Genomic DNA, 18,507 nt, shown 5'->3' on the forward strand with positions numbered 1-18,507 from the left:
AAGTGCAGTTGTTGTGTAAAGTGACACCAGGAAGTGGATTTGCTTCTTGGTGAGGGTTGAATAGCCTGAACCAACCATTGGGCCCCATCCTCTCTCTGATCCTGACTCATTTCTCTAGTCCAAGGTAACACAGTTGAAGAAGTCATCGAGAGGCTGCTATCTATCAAGAAACATCCAAACAAGCAAAAGCGAGCTGAAAACCGTCCGCATGGGCGTGTGAATAGAGCCACACAAGCTGAGCTAGAACCATGTGCACAGCCAGCCCAGAGCCCAACTGGACCATCAAACCCCTCCAAGACTCCAGCAACTCTGTCAGGGCCACCTGCCAACCAAAAGAATCTCTCATCTTCCCAGCTCACAGCCTGCTCTGCTTCAATTGAGACATCCAACCCTGCCCCCAACACCACTCCCACCCCACCACCTCCACCCCCACCACCTCCACCCCCTGGCACAGTATCTGTGCCCTCCACATCTCCCATGATGAATGCACCTCCAGCACCTCCACTCCCTGGTATCCCTCCCCCTCCACCCCCATTGCCTGGCATGGGTAACAGCCCTCCCCCTCCACCCCCATTACCTGGCATGGGTGGCATTCCTCCCCCTCCACCCCCATTGCCTGGCATGGGTAACATCCCTCCCCCTCCGCCCCCATTGCCTGGCATGGGTAACATCCCTCCCCCTCCGCCCCCATTGCCTGGCATGGGTGGCATCCCTCCCCCTCCACCCCCACTACCTGGCATGTGTGGCATCCCTCCACCCCCACCCCCATTGCCTGGCATGGGTGGCATCCCTCCTCCTCCACCCCTCCTTCCTGGCATGACAGGAGACCATATAGAAGCCGTGGTGGCCTCCCAGTTCAGCTTCCCTCTGGGCTCGGGCAGGCCTCCCCACAAGACAGTGAAGACACCAACGTTGAGAATGAAGAAGCTGAACTGGCAGAAGCTGCCCTCTAACGTGGTGAGAGGTGGGTGCTTCTGTCATAAAGTCACTGCTGCTTTAGTGTCAACCAAGGGGAGAAAACACTGTCTTTGAGTTTTCCAAGTGTGACAGAGCTGATACAGAACTTCCCTGATTTCTATTACATCCAACCTGCAGAGCTTAAGCAAATAAAAGTAGCTTGAAATAGCTAATAGAATATAATCATAATTCCAACCAAATTTGTAGTTGGAAATAGCTCGTTTATAACTAAAAACCTTTGAAGTTAAAAGAAGGAAGAGGGTTTTCCCTTTTCCTCCTTTCCCATTTCCCTAGTTTATGACGACACACGTTAGGCTTGAGTTCAGAACTGACCTTGATCTGGGCTCCCCAGCCTCTCATTCCCAGTTCATCTGTTCTGGCACTTGGGTATATTAAGGTCATGAGTAAGAGTGCAGATAAGGATCATATCACAGTTTGAGAAGGACATTGAAAGAGTTGGAGAGCTGCGAGAATCATTGACTTGTCTCTTGATTTTTGGGTCACATTTCCCTCTCCTGATGTATCCAAAGAGCATAATGAAATGTGAGAAGAAACCAGAACAGGCAAGGTCAGCTTTGTCTTAGACAAGTAAGATACCCACTGCATGGAAGTTTGAAGGGGAAGTCTAAATAAGGTGTATTTTCAACCAGAAGCACAGTTAATTTGCATTACTTCAGTAGAGACTTCTACAGGCACATTTGTGTGATGTTTTCTTTTTTTAAAAAAAAAAAGATGTTTAAGAAAGTGCAGTGGGAATTAATTCAAGCAGTCCTATAGCCAGCATTATACAAGAAGATCAGTTATAAAATGAAAAATAGAGGAATGTCACAATCAGGAAATGTCAAGGTTGTGGACAGTTCCTCAGCAAGCATGCAAGGAAGCAAAAATTACATCAGCCATGGGACTAGGAAAGAAATGGATGAGGTCCTTCTCATGCTGATCTGGTCTGCCTGCTATGGAAGAGAATGAATTGTACAGGGGAGAGATGGGGTTGTACAGTCTCTGCGTGCCAGGTGCTCCAGCCCCTTACCAGCACATCTTGGGGTCAAGCATCAGGTTTAAATACCCTTCAGGTCCTTTTGTATCCTGCCTATAGCAGTTTTTCCTCCTCAATATTTAGTGTTTGTCCAGGACTAATACATCTTTTCTTACATATTCATCTTCTGAGAAGTGCCCCTTCTAGCAACTCACATAGCTCCAAAATCCAGAAACTCTCAGCTGCCTTTGTAGCCAGTCTGAACACCTTGTCTTCTTCCAGAAAGTCACTCAATATGGGCTTCAGTGAGCAGCAGCAGCGAGGAAACCATAGAGCCCAATTACACAAGCATAGAGCAGCTCTTCTGCTTTCCACAAACAACCCCCAAGGAGAAAACGTCTGCACCGGTGAAGGCAGAACCGAAGGAGGTGAGAAGGTCCCTCTCGTTCTTTAGCATAAAGATCACTGCACACTCTCATCTAATATGAGATATCTTCTTTTTCTTTAATGAAGATCACATTTTTGGACTCCAAGAAAAGTCTCAATTTGAACATATTTTTGAAGCAATTTAAATGGTAAGATATGGCCAATTTTCATGACAGTTGATGAAAGTTTGAGCAGGTTTTGCATAGTATCTGGAAGGTCCTCAAGAAATCTATTCTAGACAATGTGCTTTTGTGGTCTGTGTTACTGAAACATCTCAACATTTCCCAGTTTCTCCTATACTATCTATAAAATACTGGGTTTATGGGGTTTAATCGCATTCTTAGCTAGAAAATCCTGTAAGCTGGAAAAGGTGTTACATCTCCACGTTACTATAAAGTTGTGGCACAAACTCCTATGGTGACTTAGGCTATGAGACACCTCTGGAGGTCAGAGTACGTCAAAACAGGGCTAATGGAGAAGTTAAGAATAACTTGGTTTTTTAGGTAATCAGATGCCAAAGACAATCTTGTGAGTTGCAGGATTGATTTCTGGCCTCACTAGAGGCGGCTCAGAAACAAAATCATGAGTTAATCGTGGGGACTCATACTGAGTTAATCACAGGGACGTATCTTTCCTTATGGATTTTTGTGGCTCTCACTAAAGAAAGCATGGAGCATTTGCACAGCTACATGTCTCAGTGGCATGTGATTATGAAAGAGGAGTCTTTGGGTGATGGTAACTCTGCTCCTCCTCTCTGCAGCTCCAATGAAGAGGTGGCTGCCATGGTCCAGAATGGGGACCGGACCAAGTTTGATGTTGAGGTTCTGAAGCAGTTGCTGAAGCTGCTGCCTGAAAAGCATGAGGTCAGGAGGAAAAATTGTACCCGTAGTTCACAGAGCTCAACATGCAGTGCAGTTCTGCAATCTTGATTCTTTATTTTTCATTAGATAGAAAATCTGAAGGCCTTCAAAGAAGAGAAATCAAAACTTGCAAACGCAGATCAGTTTTATCTTCTCCTCCTTCAGATTCCAAGGTAAGGGGTTTGGTCATGAGCTTCAGCCCAGTCTTTTTCTGAGTTTCCCTCTGGAAAGCTTAAGTTCCTGTATAGGAACCTCTCAGACAGATACTCATGGACATAGCTGGTGTATTCCTCCTTCCAATGTAGAGCCAGCCCTTTCACCTTTACCCTTAGGGGAAGGGCAGTTGCTGTTCCAGCATCTCCTCTCCCTCTGAAGTAGCAGAAGCTGTCCCAGACCCAGGTGAGACCTGCCCAAGCAATACACATAAATTGCTGAAAGTCAGTACCAAATGCAGTGCCAAGGAGGGCAAACCCAAGCATGGTTTTCTCTTTACTGATCACAGCGTGTCAGCAGAAACTGCATCCCCACTGGTCCCCAAGGCAAGCAACAGCCCCTTGTCTCTCTCCACAAGCCACAGACCCAGGTTTGATGTGGCTGTGGTCGACAGGGGTTGCCAGGCTTACAGTGATGTGGGAAGAAGGCTGCTGTGCTGGTGCCTTCAAGCTTGCAATTAATCTCTGTCTTTAGCTACCAGCTGCGCATTGAATGCATGCTGATCTGCGAGGAGACCACCGTTGTGCTGGATATGATTCAGCCCAAAACTCAAGCTATCCGGAGAGCCTGTGAAGGTAAATGGCCTGACCTGATTTCTGGATTTATTTTTTTTATGACAGGAAGCCGGAAAATTCCCAGAAACTCTCCTAGAGTTCTGCAAAGATTTTTTCTAGCCCCACAAAAAACTCCCCTGTGGTCTATTCATGGGTTCACTGCAGAATACAAGATGCTGCTTAGGTATCTCCACTCATGGTCATAGTCCTTAGTAGGACTGATCATTTTCCCTCACCCTCAGGCCTCTTTTTCTGCAGCAGCTGTATTCCTCTGAAACACTCTCAACAGTGGAGCATTGGAAACTTCTCAGTCCTTTGAAAGGAGCTGAAGTTAGCAGAGCTGACCCCATTACAGCTAATTCATCCAGCATTGTTTGCCACATCCAGACCTTCTCACACCAATTTCCCCTGCTGCCAGAAAAGCACACCTCAAACTTCCCCCAGAAAGTGGTGATACTTTAGTTTTTTCCTGCCTACAGATGGAACCAGAAGAAAAAGTTAGTTATTTTGGACTAGAAACTGCTGCTGTTCCAATTTTGTGAGTACTTGGAGAGGTTGCACAATAGGTTTTGTCTTCTGGTGGCTTAAACTTTTAAGGTTTCTCTCTGCTAAGAGTATGATGCTCTTCTGGGCACTTTCAAGTGCTGCCCGTCCTATAGAGCCAGTCTCCAAACGTCCTACTGGGAGTTTCTCCTGCTGACTGCTGGGATATATTGAAGCTTCCACCAGAAAGTGTCTTTGCAGCAGCCCAGTTGTCCTTTTGGAGCTGTTTCTGCCTCAAAGCTGAGTGCTTCAGAAAGCACACCACTGCACACCCCCCCCCCCCTTTGTAAGAGCAAGGACAGAGGCTGTCTCCTTCATGCCCTGGTAGTCACCTCCACCATGCGAGACCAAGAACAGAGCAAGCGTGTCTGGTTTTAGCAGCTGGTCACTAATCTCAGGGATGTCAAAAACTGCACAGCTACATGAGGTCTGCAAGAGTAAAATTCCAGCCCAGTTACCCTCACCTACCCCACAGTGAATCTGAGTACTTCCAGGAAGGGCAGTGAGTTGATGGCTATTAGTAAGGAGGATCCGACTCCAGCTTGTTTTCCAATAGGAATGGAAGACCAGAAGTAAAGAAAGAAAGAAACCTAAGTCAACAAAACTTGTACAACTCATGGAAATGAATCAATGTAGAATGAATTTCTCTGCACGTTGGGTCATTTGTCTGCAAAGTTGAAATATCAGATTTGCTTTGGTGGTATTGAGAATCACAATTTCAGTGCAGTTTAGGAAATGTACTGATGTAACAGAGGCTTTTGTTTAAAAGCATTTTTTGTTTTTCAGATCTTCTTAACAGCCATCGCCTGCCGCTCTTTTGTCAACTGATTCTCAAAGTTGGAAACTTTCTGAACTACGTAAGGACTTCTTTTTTCTTGTCATCTCCCCATTACGGCTTCTGGATGATCCCCTTTAGGGATGTAATTTGGATGGACACAGGATTTAAAACTGCTTTTGTTCTGCCTTGCAGGGAAGTCACACAGGCGATGCCGATGGGTTTAAAATCAGCACTTTGCTCAAACTCACAGAAACCAAAGCAAACCAAACCCGCATTACGCTGCTCCACCATATTCTGGAGGTACCACTGCCAAGTCCTGGGCAATAGGGGAGGGAAATGACTTTATCAAGAATGAACTATTTCTCCTATTCTGCTTTCACTTAATGCCACAGTTAATGTATTAGTATCCTTCCCATGTAGCCATGGAGTGTCACAAGTTGGGAGTGTTTAATTCACTTAGGCTGATGGAGGCTGCTTGTGGACTCTACTGAGAGGGCACTTTAAGACTTGTTCTGCTTTCCTCCAGCAACTTTCCTGCAATGGCTGGGGCTTCCTTTTTCATATTTGTGCAACCTGCATATCATCAGCCACAAATCACAGAGCACATGGCTGGTCTGTACCCCTTCACCTCTACAGCCTTTCCATGGCCTCCCCCTTTTCCACCATCCTGTGCTCAAGCTTGTCATGCTCCCCTCCAACTCTCATGGCTTTCTTATTCCCTGCATTGCTGGGTTTTTTTTCTTTTTTCTCCATGATCTGCTGTGCCACCTTCATTCCTCATTTCTCAAGGTCCCTTCCTTCCACTTGTGCATGTTCAAGCCCTTCTTTAGCTGGCAGTAGCCTGAGCAAACACAGCTATGAAAGTAAATCATAGAAATACAATGCATGCCTATTTAATACCCTTCTGGGTCTGTAGGAAGTGTCAGGCTACATCAAACCCAAGTCCTGCTGCATCCTCCCACAACCAAGTGTAGGTGTCTCAGAAGAGGGTAGATGAAGAGCTCAGCAGCAGGTCAGCTTTGCTTTGAACCATGAGTACTTATCAACATTCAACCCTCTTCTGTGTTTTTCTAGCCAGGAGCAATGCCTTCCCTCTCTGAATGCCCCATCCTGTTCTGCATGTGGCTCAGTTCTGCAAGGCAAAGCAAACTGCAGAGGAGGGGCAGCAACAGGACATGGCATAGTCATCCTTTCCGGGAATTTCTGCCCATGTCTTTCCTTCCAGCTTCATTTTGGCTCCTACCACACAGCAAATAACATGTCTTTCTCTTTTCCACTTCAGGAAGTAGAAAACAGACACGTGGACCTATTGGAATTGCCAAAGGATCTTGAATATGTTTCAAAAGCAGCCGGGTAAAATTGTGTCTCATTTCCTTCAAATTAAAACAAAAAAAAAAAAATCCCCATCAACAATGTGCCAGAAATCAGTGCACACACAGCTGGTGTAGCACATTAACAAGATGGCATTTTACTTAGTTTTAACTGAAAGATGTGGCTGATGAATGTTGAAACCCCTTTAATATATGATAGTCCTACTACAGCTGGCAACACTTAGGGCTATAATTTGCAGAGTGTTCAGTGAATGCTCCCCCTCAGGCTCTTCCGAAATCTGCACTGCCACTGTGGTAGCAGGAGCTTCTGAAGGCCAACTATTGAGAAGCATTTCAAGCAGGGAAAGCGAGCTAATGCCAGGCTCTGAGGGTCAAGAACAGCCCTTTGAATGGATGGACTTTTTTGGCATTCATCATCTCAGTACACAAATTTCAGGTAGATCTGGCAGCCTTTTCATAAGTGCTGTGGATGGGGTTTTCCATGAGCCTGGACTGCACAGGAAGTTCAGAGCTCAGGTTTCATTTCAGTGAAGTAGTGGAAAGCAGAAGGATAACCAAACCACCAGCTCGGACATGCCCACTCTCTGGTCAGTGCAAGATGCTGGAGTGACAACTAATGGGAGGGTTCTCTGTGATTTCAGAATTAATCTTGATATTATACGCACCGAGTCTGGTACCAATTTAAAGAAGTTGCTGGAGCTTCAGCGAAAAGTCTTATCGTCAAACGATGATGTGAAACAACAGTATGAGAAACCTATCCAGGTCAGTAGTGAAGCACCCTCATATCTTCCCCATAACACACATAGAGGCAGTGCATGGTGCACATGCAGCCAAGGAAGCTCATGGAAGGGTGGAAAATATTGCTGCTCAGATTTGGAAATAGGCTGCTGTGTCACAGCATTGGTGTTTATTTGCCACCCCAAGCCTAGATACCTGAGCCCCTGTCCCATCTGCTCTCCACTCTGTTGTGTGGCTCCTCACTTTGAGTGAAGACTCCTCACTTTGTGGGAATCACCAGAGTAAAACTCTTCTCTTGGAATTAAGGTTTGCATTGAACTTTCCCTGTCTTGTTCCAGTCACCCCTAAACTGACACAGCAGTCACTAGGAGTGAAGATCATCTGCAGACGTGTCTCTTCCCACCCCATAAAGTCTGCTGGAGGCAGACCCTCCAAAGGGCCCTGCTTGGAGCTTTTATGCTGTCATCGTTTTCTTTAATTGCACTTCACTCATTGTCCTCTGGATGGTGTTTTACTGTGTATATTAAATGCATTTCAGGATAGCATTGATGCCTCCCAGAAGCTGGAAGAAGAATTTGACAGCATTGAAAGGAAGAGAGAAGAACTTGCAAATTATCTTTGTGAAGATCCAAGCAAGTTGTCCTTAGAGGACATATTTAGCACCATGAAGACCTTCAGAGATCTCTTCATCCGAGCCCTGAAGGTCAGTGTCTATGCACAGGATGCTGAGCAGTCCTGGTTCTGGTGCATGCCTCTGCTCCAGCAGCCTAGGGTGGGACAGGTACCCAGATCTACTGGGGGCAGGGTGCTGGTTAAAACCTTGTCCTTTCAGCACTTGTCATGGGGTCACCTAGGAAAGGGTAGTCTCATCCCAGCTGTGCTGCATCCTCATGCAGTGCTGGTGCTCCTGGCCTGGCCCTCTTGTGATGTGTGATTTTGGTGCAGCTTCAGCTACAGAATTGAAAAAATGCTTTGAAGTCAAGTGCATAAGCTTTAGAGTCATGGGTTTATAAAGCTTAACCATTTGCTCCAACCAGAGCAAACATACTCAGGGGATGTGTAGTAAAAAAGACAGCAGTCTGAAGGAAATTGTAGCTTCAGTACCTTCTACTTTTGCCTCGACTGAAGGATGAGCAGATCTACACACAGGAATAATGTGTTAGGCAAATCACCACTGACACCTCCTACTGGGATGTGGCAGAGTCCTGGCCAAGCCAGAGGTTTCCTTCTCTCCTTGGCAGGACAGCCCTTACTCCACATGCACACTTTATTTATTGCACAGGCTAAGAACAGAATTTCTGTTTCACCTTTGCATCTGCCTGCAGATCATCTTTCTCTTCATCGGCTTTTCTAGAAAAGATTTAGCCAACCTTCTCATGCCCCTGTTACCTCACTGCAGGAAAACAAGGACAGAAAGGAGCAAGCTGCCAAAGCAGAGAAGAGAAAGAAGCAGCTGGAAGAAGAAGAGGGGAAGAGACAGAAGGGAGAAAATGGAAAAGTTGGTGAGTATCTGAAAGGGCTTCAAAAAAGAGAAATGGAGCTGACACAAGCTCTTTGCTGGTCCTGTTTTAATGGACCAGTAGTGGTAACTTATTTTGTGGGTTTCCAGGTACTGGCTGACTGAAAGCTTTTAGGTTTCTTATAGCCATAGCTAAGAATTGACTTTTCACAGTTGCAGCTGGGCAGAAAAGTTAATTTTAGGTTTGCTGACTACACAGCAGAAAAAAATCCACAACAAATCGAAACATTTCAGTTATCTTTTTCAGTTTCTAAACATAACTTGGATCCCAAATCTAACAAGAAACACTTGACTTCTTCCTCTCCAAAATCCCCATGTACATTTGATTGGTCTATCTTTACTTCAGATACGTATTGATGTTCCAAAAATTTTGCAAAGAACTTAAATCTGCCTTCCTCTGAATGAAAAAAAGAGGCACAACTGAAAAGTAGAATTGCAAAAAAAGAGGAAAGAAAAATCAAGATTATTTTCTCTCTGCCTCCACCCCAAAGAAAAGGCCCCACAGACAGACTGGAAACAAGAGGTGTTTCAAGGTCATGGTGCAACCAGGCACAAGGATGGGCAGAGCTGGTGACACTGGTGCCAGTCTGAAGCAACCAGGCTTTGGGGTAGACCCTTTGGCTTCAGCCATGCCACGCTGCTGTGGGGACATGGAGCATGGGATGCTCCCAGGCCTGGCATTGGCACAGTCACTTGTACCGGGACAGCAGTACCCGTCCCAAGCAAGAGCATCACTGCAAAGTGTCCTTCTGCCCCATCTCCTGGGCACATTTAACACTTGTCTTTCTCTCTATCCCAGTTAAGAAGGGGGTGGCAAAGCAGGAGGAGGTGTGTGTCATCGATGCCCTCCTGGCCGACATAAGGAAAGGGTTCGCTCTGAGAAAGACAAAGAACAGGCACGATTTGGATGCATTTCCCAAGCCTGTGGAGAGCCTGGAGGAGACCCAGCCTGGTAAGGGCCCAGATCCTGCTATACCTGCAGCTATTCATTCCCATCTGCCCCTCAGCCTGAGCCAAGCACACAAGCAAGAAGCCTTCACGTTTGAATCTGGGACATTTTATTTAAAGTCACTCTGCAGCCAGTGCTGTGGAGAAGAGGAGCAGAGAGCCCTGAGCTGTTTCCAGCCAGGTCAGTCCCAGAATTAGCAGCAGTTTGGAGCACCGTGGCCTTGCAACCACAGTGATAAATCCTTTGAGTGGCATGGCCACAGAACCGTGTTGATGGGCCATGGTTCTGAGTCCCCTCCATCCTATTTAGTCTCAGTAGCAGAGCTCATTAGTGCCTTGGAGACCACTGTGCCCTGTTTTAGTCTGCATATGGGACTCTAAAGCAGCCCTTAAAAAAAGATGAGAAAACCCCATTGGCAGAAAGACCCAAGTCCTTTAGATGCTTTTTAGGAGACAGCCCAAGGGTTTACTCTTTTTTGGTCTCTTGACCTTCGTGTCATGTTAGGTAAGTCCAAGGACATTGGCCTACCATAAAGCCTGATTTGTGCACTGTGGCTTTCCTGAACCTGCTCTGCAAGGGCAGGGTTAGGCTAGCTGATGTTTTGAAGTCCTCATGCAGCCAGGCCAGCAGTCCCACTTCGTTCAGGACCAAGGTTTCATCTTCCTGCTTTGGGTTTTCAGGCTACCTTGTGAGTCCAGGGGCTTCCATGGAAATCAGGCAGCAAAGACACATAAACCCCTGCTGAAACAGAGCAGGGGCTTTGCTGAGCTAGAGCCTTGGAGTCCATGACCACATTTGTATAACATTTGAAGGGACAGGGAGTATAAAATGGTGCTGCCTCTGGATAGCTGCTTTAGAGTCAGTGCACCCTCCACAGGCAGCTGCTTGATTGTAACCTCTCCCAGTGGTAGAAACACCTTGGCTGTTCCTGGGTGCAGCTCTGAAGCTGTGGCTGATTGCATGTTTTTTTGTTTAAAGGAAAGAGTGTTAAGGATCCACAAGGAGCAGGAAAGCAGCTCAATGATAAGACCAGTCAGAACAACAATGGCCATCCCTCAGAAAGCACACCCCTCTCAACCGCTGCCATGATGGAGATGGGTGGAGATGTTACAGATGCCTCTGCCTCAAACCAGGAGGTATCTAAAAACAATACTGAAGGAAATTTGCCACCGGAGTCCTGGATGGAAAGCCCCTCTGTAAGCCTGGTGGAAGCTGATGGGGTTGATCAGCCCATGCTGAATGCTGGAATGAAGCAAGCAGAGAGCTGGGCAAGCCTCCAGCCAAGCACAAAGAACAGTTCAGTTGCCTTCTCTGCTGCTAGCATAGGCACAGGGATAAGGTTTGCAAGCAGCAGTTTGGACTCTGCTCTGAGAGACCAACTCAATGGATCCATCTCTGAAGGCCAGGACAAGGAATGCCCAGCTGATGGCTTGGAGAGCTACCAGCTGGCACAAGGGCCAGAAACTCAGCTGAGCAAGACTGGGTTTGACCCTGGCAGAACTCAGCCCACTCCCTGTGATGAGGCAGAGTCAAAAGAGATGGTGAAGGAGAATGAAGACCCTGGTACAGACTCACTGTTGGACACCTCACAAGAGAAGTCCTTCTCAGAGGAGCCAGCCACCGACTCTTCTTGTTCAGCAACCCTCCCCCCAGGGCAACCTCACACTGATAGGGAAAAGCAGAGGACATCTGGAAAACGGAGGAAGAAGAAGAGGCACAGCAAAAGCTACTCAGGTAGCCTATTTCAGATATAACCCTGGGGACTGAGTTGAACTGGGGGGGCTTCCCGGAATATTTGTATATACCAGGTTCTCCTCACTTGGAGGCCCAATGCCCCCTGCCCCTAGAGCCATGCATGTCCCTGGAGCTGTTACTTTTTTAGAGCTGAAAGAGATGTAAAAAGAAAAAACCAAGCATTGTTCATTCTCTTGACATGTATAAGTAGTTTCTAAAGGGGTAATTATGAATCAATAATTAAAAAGCCCATTACACATATGCAGTAAAGATGGCAATAAGCACATCTGTCAAGTGTGCTAAAGACATCTACAAAGCACAGTTCTGTGCAAACAAGAGCTCCATTAGACTGCAGAGCAGTGATTAAGAACAGTTAATATTGGGTACTTAATCAGTGATCACCGCCTCTCAACTACTTACAAACACATAAACCCATCAACATCAGCACTGCCTTGGGATTGTTTTTTCCTCACCAAAGCCTCATAGCAAAAGCACTTTACCTGCAGTGGCTTGAAAACCTGTCCCAGGGGTACTTCAGGTGGCTCCTGAACATCAGGCCCTCAAGCTGCAGGGTGAAGGGAGAAAGCCAACTATTAAAAAAAGGATCTTGCTGATGCTTGTGCAGAGGTTCCTATTTGGCTGGTTGGATAGATTCCTAGCACTGGGCTGCCCTGTTGGTGCCCAGAAAGAGCTTGGCTGCTGAAAGCTTGCTGCCACCTAGGTCTCATCCTGGTGAGCATCCACAGCAGGTCTTAAACCTGGGAACTGAGATTAAGTTCCCTCAGACTCTACCAAGCTGAAGCTGCCCTTGGGTGAGAACTTTAATCCTAAATAAGAGGTGCCTTATAGGGAAGACACGTCTGTCAGCCTTTAGAAAGATGATATATACTGTCCAAAGCCTGTTTTCTGCAAGATCTTGGGGTCAAACCAATGGACAGGAATGTGGTGGAAGTCTTTTTTTATCAATGTTTAATGTTTTTCTTTCCAAGGAAGGTGGAGGAGAAAGGAAAGGAGGATTTGAATACCCACTGAGCAAGACAGTGTGGGTTGGGCATCAGGACTTGCCCTTATAATGCCAGCATGCCCCAGGGCTGTAGGTACTTAGAGTCCTAAACATGCCACTTTCCCCCAGTTAAAAAGCAAGGCACAAACCAGAAGTAGTTTGCTGGAGCCATGGCTCTCACACTTGCTTCCCAGGAGGCAGCAGGAGGAGCTGCAGCTGCAGGAGCAACTCCATGCTCCCAGCTGCAGTGATGATGTCCTGACATCTGAAATTTGTATGTCTGGCCTAAGGAGCTGATCCCCCAAAAGGCATGGGGCTCCCTGGGCATTCAGGGATGGCATCTTAGGAACTTCTCTGCTACTAGACAGTATTTTCATCATAAAAAGCTCCCTGTTTTTACATTTGCCTTGCCATGATCAGCTATATTTAGTATCTCTCTTTTGTTTAAAAGCAGAGGTTGAGACTGATACTGGAGATATTAAAACAAAAAAAGGTTGTGTGGTACAATGAGGTATGTAAACTCATAAAGGTGTTTCTATGTGAACTAACAACAGCGCTGGGACTTTACAGATCTAATCAGTACTTAGCATATCAGCTAAGCTTTTTGTCTTTGTGGCTAATCACAAATACATGTAAAATAAATTTGTTGCTTTGATTTTTACTCTTCAGGGTGTTGATCTTGGGTTGAGTGGAGTCAGTGCTGACCTCCCCTCGACACAGGGTTGCAGCCCACATGTCTGTCCTCTGTGTCAGCAGCAGCCAAACCTCCTTTCCCTGCAGATTATTAAAAGTCATTATCCTAACCAAGTGAATCCAGCTTCATGTGATAAACAAAGTCCTTGCTTTGATCCCATTTTTTTCTCAAAAACTGTAAAAATGCAATTTCAGTACCTTTTCTGCAAAGAATGTTTGCTTTGCTTGTGGGCAGCCACTGCCTGTAACACTGTTTAAATACAGGAATCTGGAAAAGATAATAAAATAGTGAACCCAGTGAGATGTACATGTTTAGGAAAGATAAAAGCTCCAACTCAAACCCATATTCAATTGCAGAGTTTCACACAAAGTAGTCAGTTGGAGCAAACAGACTGCGCATACTTTCATGTGCATTCATGGAGGTTTCTGAGGTGAGGGTAAGGGGTGGTGTAATTTGGCTTTTGTCCCCACAAAAAAAATACCACAGGTAAACCCAGTGTCTGGTGATACTGCATACCAAGTTCCCTTCATTCTTCATTGGTGCTGGCAACTTACAGTTGCCCCTTAAAAGAAAGCCTAAGGAGTCTGAGGATGATTCTGATTATTCTGTTGCAAAACTGCCCGGTTTTAGGGCAAGTGGAAAGAATAGCACGAAAAAGAAACAATTGAAACATCCACCGTACTGAAACTGCATAGTTACACTTTGTCCTTTCCATGCTGATGAGCACTTCCTGTGAACTGAATCAATAATGTCAAATCCCTTGCTGTCTCATTTTGTGAAAGGAATGGTTTTAGTCTCTAACATCCCCAGTACCAGGAGCTGGGAGCCCGGCCGGGAGCTCTGCTCCTGCACAGCCTTCCAGCCCCAGGCCCTTCCCAGCCATGACAGAGGTGGAGTAGAGGAATCTCTGCAGGAGTTTGTTTTTGTTTCTGCATCTGAAGCATCAGTTGCTCACAAGAGAAAATAAGCTATAAATTAGGTAGTCACAGCCCTGACTGTTGCCCTCCTCTTGGCCCTTTCCCTGCTGTAATGCAGGATTACATCAAAGGGGGAAAGGGAAGTAGCTCTGTTGGTTTAAAAATCCCAAGGAAGATTTGCAGCAAGAGCAGAAAATAGTAGCAGCAAGGCACAGGTAAGAAATATTTCAGAAGCAGTGGTCATGCTGCAGAGAGAGGACAGCTGAAACAGAGTTAAGCATATGTGTGTTATGAGTATGTATGTTTTAAGCATGTTTTCCTGCATGCAGGCTTAAGAAAAGCTGTATTCGAAAAAAATAGGCACAGACAGCTTTGAATTCTCCTTAGAAGGAGAATATGAAGTGAGCGAGTCAGGACAGAATTCCAGCTCATCCCTGAAATGCAGCTCCTGGCACAGCCAGGTCCTGCTGGCAGCACCCAGCTGAGCTTTGGTGCCGGGAGGGCAGAGCTGAGCAGCGCTTTGAAACAAAAATCTGTTTGCTTCTTAGTGTCCAGCTGAAGCACTTACTCACCCAAATGGAGCTCAAGTCTGTCCCTTTTCATGTGACAAACCAAGAGTATTACCAACCCATCAATATTTCTTCCTAGGATGCTCTCCCCCCCTCCCCCCCCCTTTTTTTTTCTTTTTTCTTTTTCTTCTTTTATTTATTTTCCCAAGTGCACGTGGTCTTGATACAGGATATTTCTCCCTCTGGTGGATTTGCTGGATGTGGAAGTTTGTTGTTCTCAAGGAAGCCACAAGAATCTTCTCTCTTCTTGTATAGATCCAGCTGCTGGCATCAAGACTCAACCCCTTAACCAGTTTTTAGAGCTTCTGTAAAAGGCTGTTAAAAACTGTGTGCCATCCCATCCTTCTTGCAGTCCTTCTAAGTTCTCTAGGTTTAGTAATTTCAACAATTTAATATCTAGAAGCATATTCCAATATTCTGCTAGGAAAAGACTCATGTTGCTGGACTGAATTAACACCCAGCATAAAAGCAAAGTAGCCCAAGGTCTGGAAAGAGGGGCAATTAAGTACATTAGGGTTTTTTACCTCTACATGGTTTTAGTTTATTTGAGGAATATGAAACTGGTTTCCCATTAGTTACACACATGCGGAAAAACACACCACTTTGATTTTACAGCCGCAAAGAGTTCACATTTCCCCCTTCTCCTGCAGGTGTCACAGCAAGGCAAAAGAAATAATGGAGCCCCAGAGAACCTCTCACACATCCCCTGAGTGCTGCCAGCTTCTCAGAAGCAGAGTTCTGCATTCCTGAAACGCCACCGTGGTCACCTCTGCCCCATCAGGACCCGCTGCTTCTCCTCCCACAGCCTTTTGCTCCCCTCCCCAAGACCCAAAGAGCCTCCCTTGAGACTTTGGCACCCTTGGCCCCTGCCTGATGCCAAGTGGCCACAGGGACGAGGGCTGGTCCTGAGTGTGACTACTGGCAGTGTGAAAGGGTCAGACCTCTCACCTGCTGTCCTGAAAGCCAACTCTTTCAACCTACTCTTGGGCCAAACTCTTCTCAAAATGACAGCTGAGTGTGGCCCAAGAAAGGGCCACAGCATTTAGCCCTCGGAGAAATTTTTAGCAGTGCCTCAACTAAATTAAGGGTATAAATTAAGCAGTGGCTGTACCATCACAGGTGGAAGCATGTTGCTCCCTCCTCTCATCACCCACTGATGATTTATATTGGACCAGGTCCAAGACCCAGATCAGACAAATGTATTTTTACTCCTAGTCATTTGATGCAAGGAAAATCGGTTACAGGGGAAAAAAAGTGTTTGTTTTTTTTTTTTAAAAAAAAAAGTATGTATTTTAGTAAACACACTGCCATATGAACAGTGTCTGGTTCCTACATGATGCTTATGTGCAATAAAGTTGAAACTCATCAGTAGTCTTGCAGTAGTCTTCTCACACTCACAGATGAGGCCATCAACTTTTGGAAAGACAGGGTCCCAGTTCCTGCAATTAAAGCACCAGAAAGATTTTATCCAGAGTGCTCTATTGGACATATTTTTCATCTCATCCTTTAGTAAATCTCTGGCTTGGAATGCCACTGTCAGCTGCTTGTACTCAAAAGTCCTTGCATTCAAGCTGCAGAAGGTGTAGATTCAAGTTTTGTTTTAAAACTGGGCATGTGCAGTATTGTGTTTTCAAAATTCAGAGCTTTATTTCTCGAGTTTTGTAATAACATTGTATCATAGTTTTGTACATAGCTGTCCATTTAAAATGATCTATGTTTGTGGAATCTCTGGTGTAAAACTGAAACGTGAATCGAGTGGAAGAGCTGGGTGCATTTTAGAACGATGCCTTTATATGGTAACTCACTGTGGCCAGACCCACGTTCAGGCTAAATCTTATTTTGCTTTGCTTAATGGGACTTGCAATGTCCTTGTAATACTGAAAGCATTGCTGGGCTAAGTTAGAAGTTAAACCAAGAATTAAATCACTGGTTTATTTTAACCAAAACATCACTATGAGCAGATTGAGTCCTTTAACAAAAGCAAAGATCATCTGAGAGCAGATGCATGGGCAGCTTCAGTTCAGGAGACCCTGCAGTGCTGAAATCCCATCCTCACTTGGCAGAGTCCCGCTGGTTCCTGCAGAATCCCATAACCCACCCTAGGTTTGATTTGCAGGTTTCCCTTATTTTTTCCCTCTTTTCCAGTCTCAGAGCACATCCCCCAAGCATCAGTGCTTCTTCTCTTTAATTCATCTTCTCTCACATTAGATTCCAGGCTCCAAAAAAAATCTGAGTATCAAACATGTTTTGCAGTGTTTCCAGCAAGAGGCTGCAGCCCAGGCTAGTAATGAGCTCCTCCCCACCCCACTGTTCTAGCAATAGGAGCAGCCACATTTGGAGATCCAGGACTTAAGAACAAACAGGCTTTCTGGGTGTTCTAGAGAACTTTACTTGCTGAAGCTCCACAGGCTGTTCTCTTCAGATGTGGCAACAAGAGTCCACTTCTCTGTCTGGGTCTTTCAGTTACCCCCCCTTCCCACCAAAAGCAGCTCTTTTCACACAGCCAGAGGTTTTATGGCTCTGCATTCTTACCTTGTTCTTCAAAGAGGGGGTATTTGACATTATCTTTCCACTTCCCTCCAGAATTTATGGAGAATGGGTTATTTCGAATTACTGCCTGTTTTTGTTCCATAGTTGTCTGTGAAAACTATATTAAATTATTTATTCAATCACATCCCAATGAGCAGAGCTGCAGCACAATATTTATAATTTATTACTCCAGAGCAGCTCTGCTTCCATTACGGTGATTATTTAAGAAGAAGAGGGGGACAGAATCAGAGCATGTCAAAGAAAGTTGTTCAGCTGGAATGTGCAGTTTTGCTCCTTTTGTGAATTCAAAATAAAGCTTATGATCCTGAAGATTTTTCAGTGGATGCAAGACCAAATTAATTGCTGGTAAAAACAATGCCACTTGCTGCTATTTCAATGCATCTGTGGTCATTTAAAATCAACAGTGGTTTTGGACCTCAAAAACAGTTCTTGTAGTATATGACAGTGCCTGCACATGGACTCCAGTACATAAACCAGTCTGTGAACACCACAAGTTTATAGCTGCCAAACAATTGCATATTCCTTAATTAAGGATTGACCATATGGTAAAATAAATCTATGGAGGAAATTAGCAGAAGCCTTTTCCAAGTATTCCACATCAGAATTCAGATATGTTTAATTGGATGGATTTTCAGGTTTCCCTTTGTTTTGTTTTTAATTATAACACTGAAAAGATTTCAAAGTTTAGAAGAAAATAAGTATTTAACAAGTTTCCTTTCTTTTGTGAGGATGAGGAGAGCCTATGATCCACCAGGCTTTGTCCATCAAAGTCCTATATTCTCCCCATAGTTCAAAAGCACCTAAGCATATCTTTGTTGTATATGCTTAAAATTAATTATCCATTGTTTTGTTTCAAAGAAACAGAGATGTATAAATGGACCTATATATAGTACATGAGCACCACAGCACAGCACCACAGCATTGCACTGTACTGGGAGTATGGCTGAAATCTCAGTGTCCAGTTATGCCAGTGTCTTTCCATTTGAATGAAACATTTGGTCCTCTCCTATGTTCAGTAGAGAAAAGGGGGATGATAAATCCCTTCTGTTCTTGTTTGAAAGAGAGTGAATACATTTAAATAAAAGAAAAATGCATGAGCCTGTTTCAGCAACATAAACCAGTTTTCATTCTGTCTAAACATAAAGCCTGGATCTATAGCTTCATATTTCTGGTTTTCTGTACGCAGTGGTCAGCTG

General features: G+C 45.2%; 1 protein-coding gene across 3 annotated transcripts in view; it reads left to right on the plus strand.

The window, feature by feature from the left end:
• The window catches only part of INF2 (inverted formin, FH2 and WH2 domain containing), a 39,671-nt gene extending 23,642 nt beyond the window's left edge, over positions 1-16,029 (plus strand). The window contains exons 8-23 of one of the 3 annotated variants that reach the window (XM_030452005.1): positions 119-964; positions 2,216-2,361; positions 2,447-2,508; positions 3,120-3,222; positions 3,307-3,392; positions 3,907-4,007; positions 5,316-5,386; positions 5,500-5,607; positions 6,590-6,660; positions 7,280-7,400; positions 7,915-8,079; positions 8,776-8,878; positions 9,695-9,847; positions 10,823-11,578; positions 13,036-13,092; positions 15,412-16,029. In XM_030452005.1, coding sequence (XP_030307865.1) covers positions 119-964; positions 2,216-2,361; positions 2,447-2,508; positions 3,120-3,222; positions 3,307-3,392; positions 3,907-4,007; positions 5,316-5,386; positions 5,500-5,607; positions 6,590-6,660; positions 7,280-7,400; positions 7,915-8,079; positions 8,776-8,878; positions 9,695-9,847; positions 10,823-11,578; positions 13,036-13,091 — 2,948 coding nt within the window. In that variant the 3' untranslated portion in view covers position 13,092; positions 15,412-16,029. Of the gene's footprint in view, positions 1-118; positions 965-2,215; positions 2,362-2,446; positions 2,509-3,119; positions 3,223-3,306; positions 3,393-3,906; positions 4,008-5,315; positions 5,387-5,499; positions 5,608-6,589; positions 6,661-7,279; positions 7,401-7,914; positions 8,080-8,775; positions 8,879-9,694; positions 9,848-10,822; positions 11,579-13,032; positions 13,093-15,411 lie in introns of all 3 variants that reach the window. The other 2 variants (XM_030452004.1, XM_030452006.1) reach the window with 2 other exon arrangements.
• Positions 16,030-18,507: the final 2,478 nt, after the last annotated feature.

Source organism: Calypte anna, chromosome 5A, assembly GCF_003957555.1.
Source record: "Calypte anna isolate BGI_N300 chromosome 5A, bCalAnn1_v1.p, whole genome shotgun sequence".
In the NCBI taxonomy this organism is placed as follows: domain Eukaryota; kingdom Metazoa; phylum Chordata; class Aves; order Apodiformes; family Trochilidae; genus Calypte; species Calypte anna.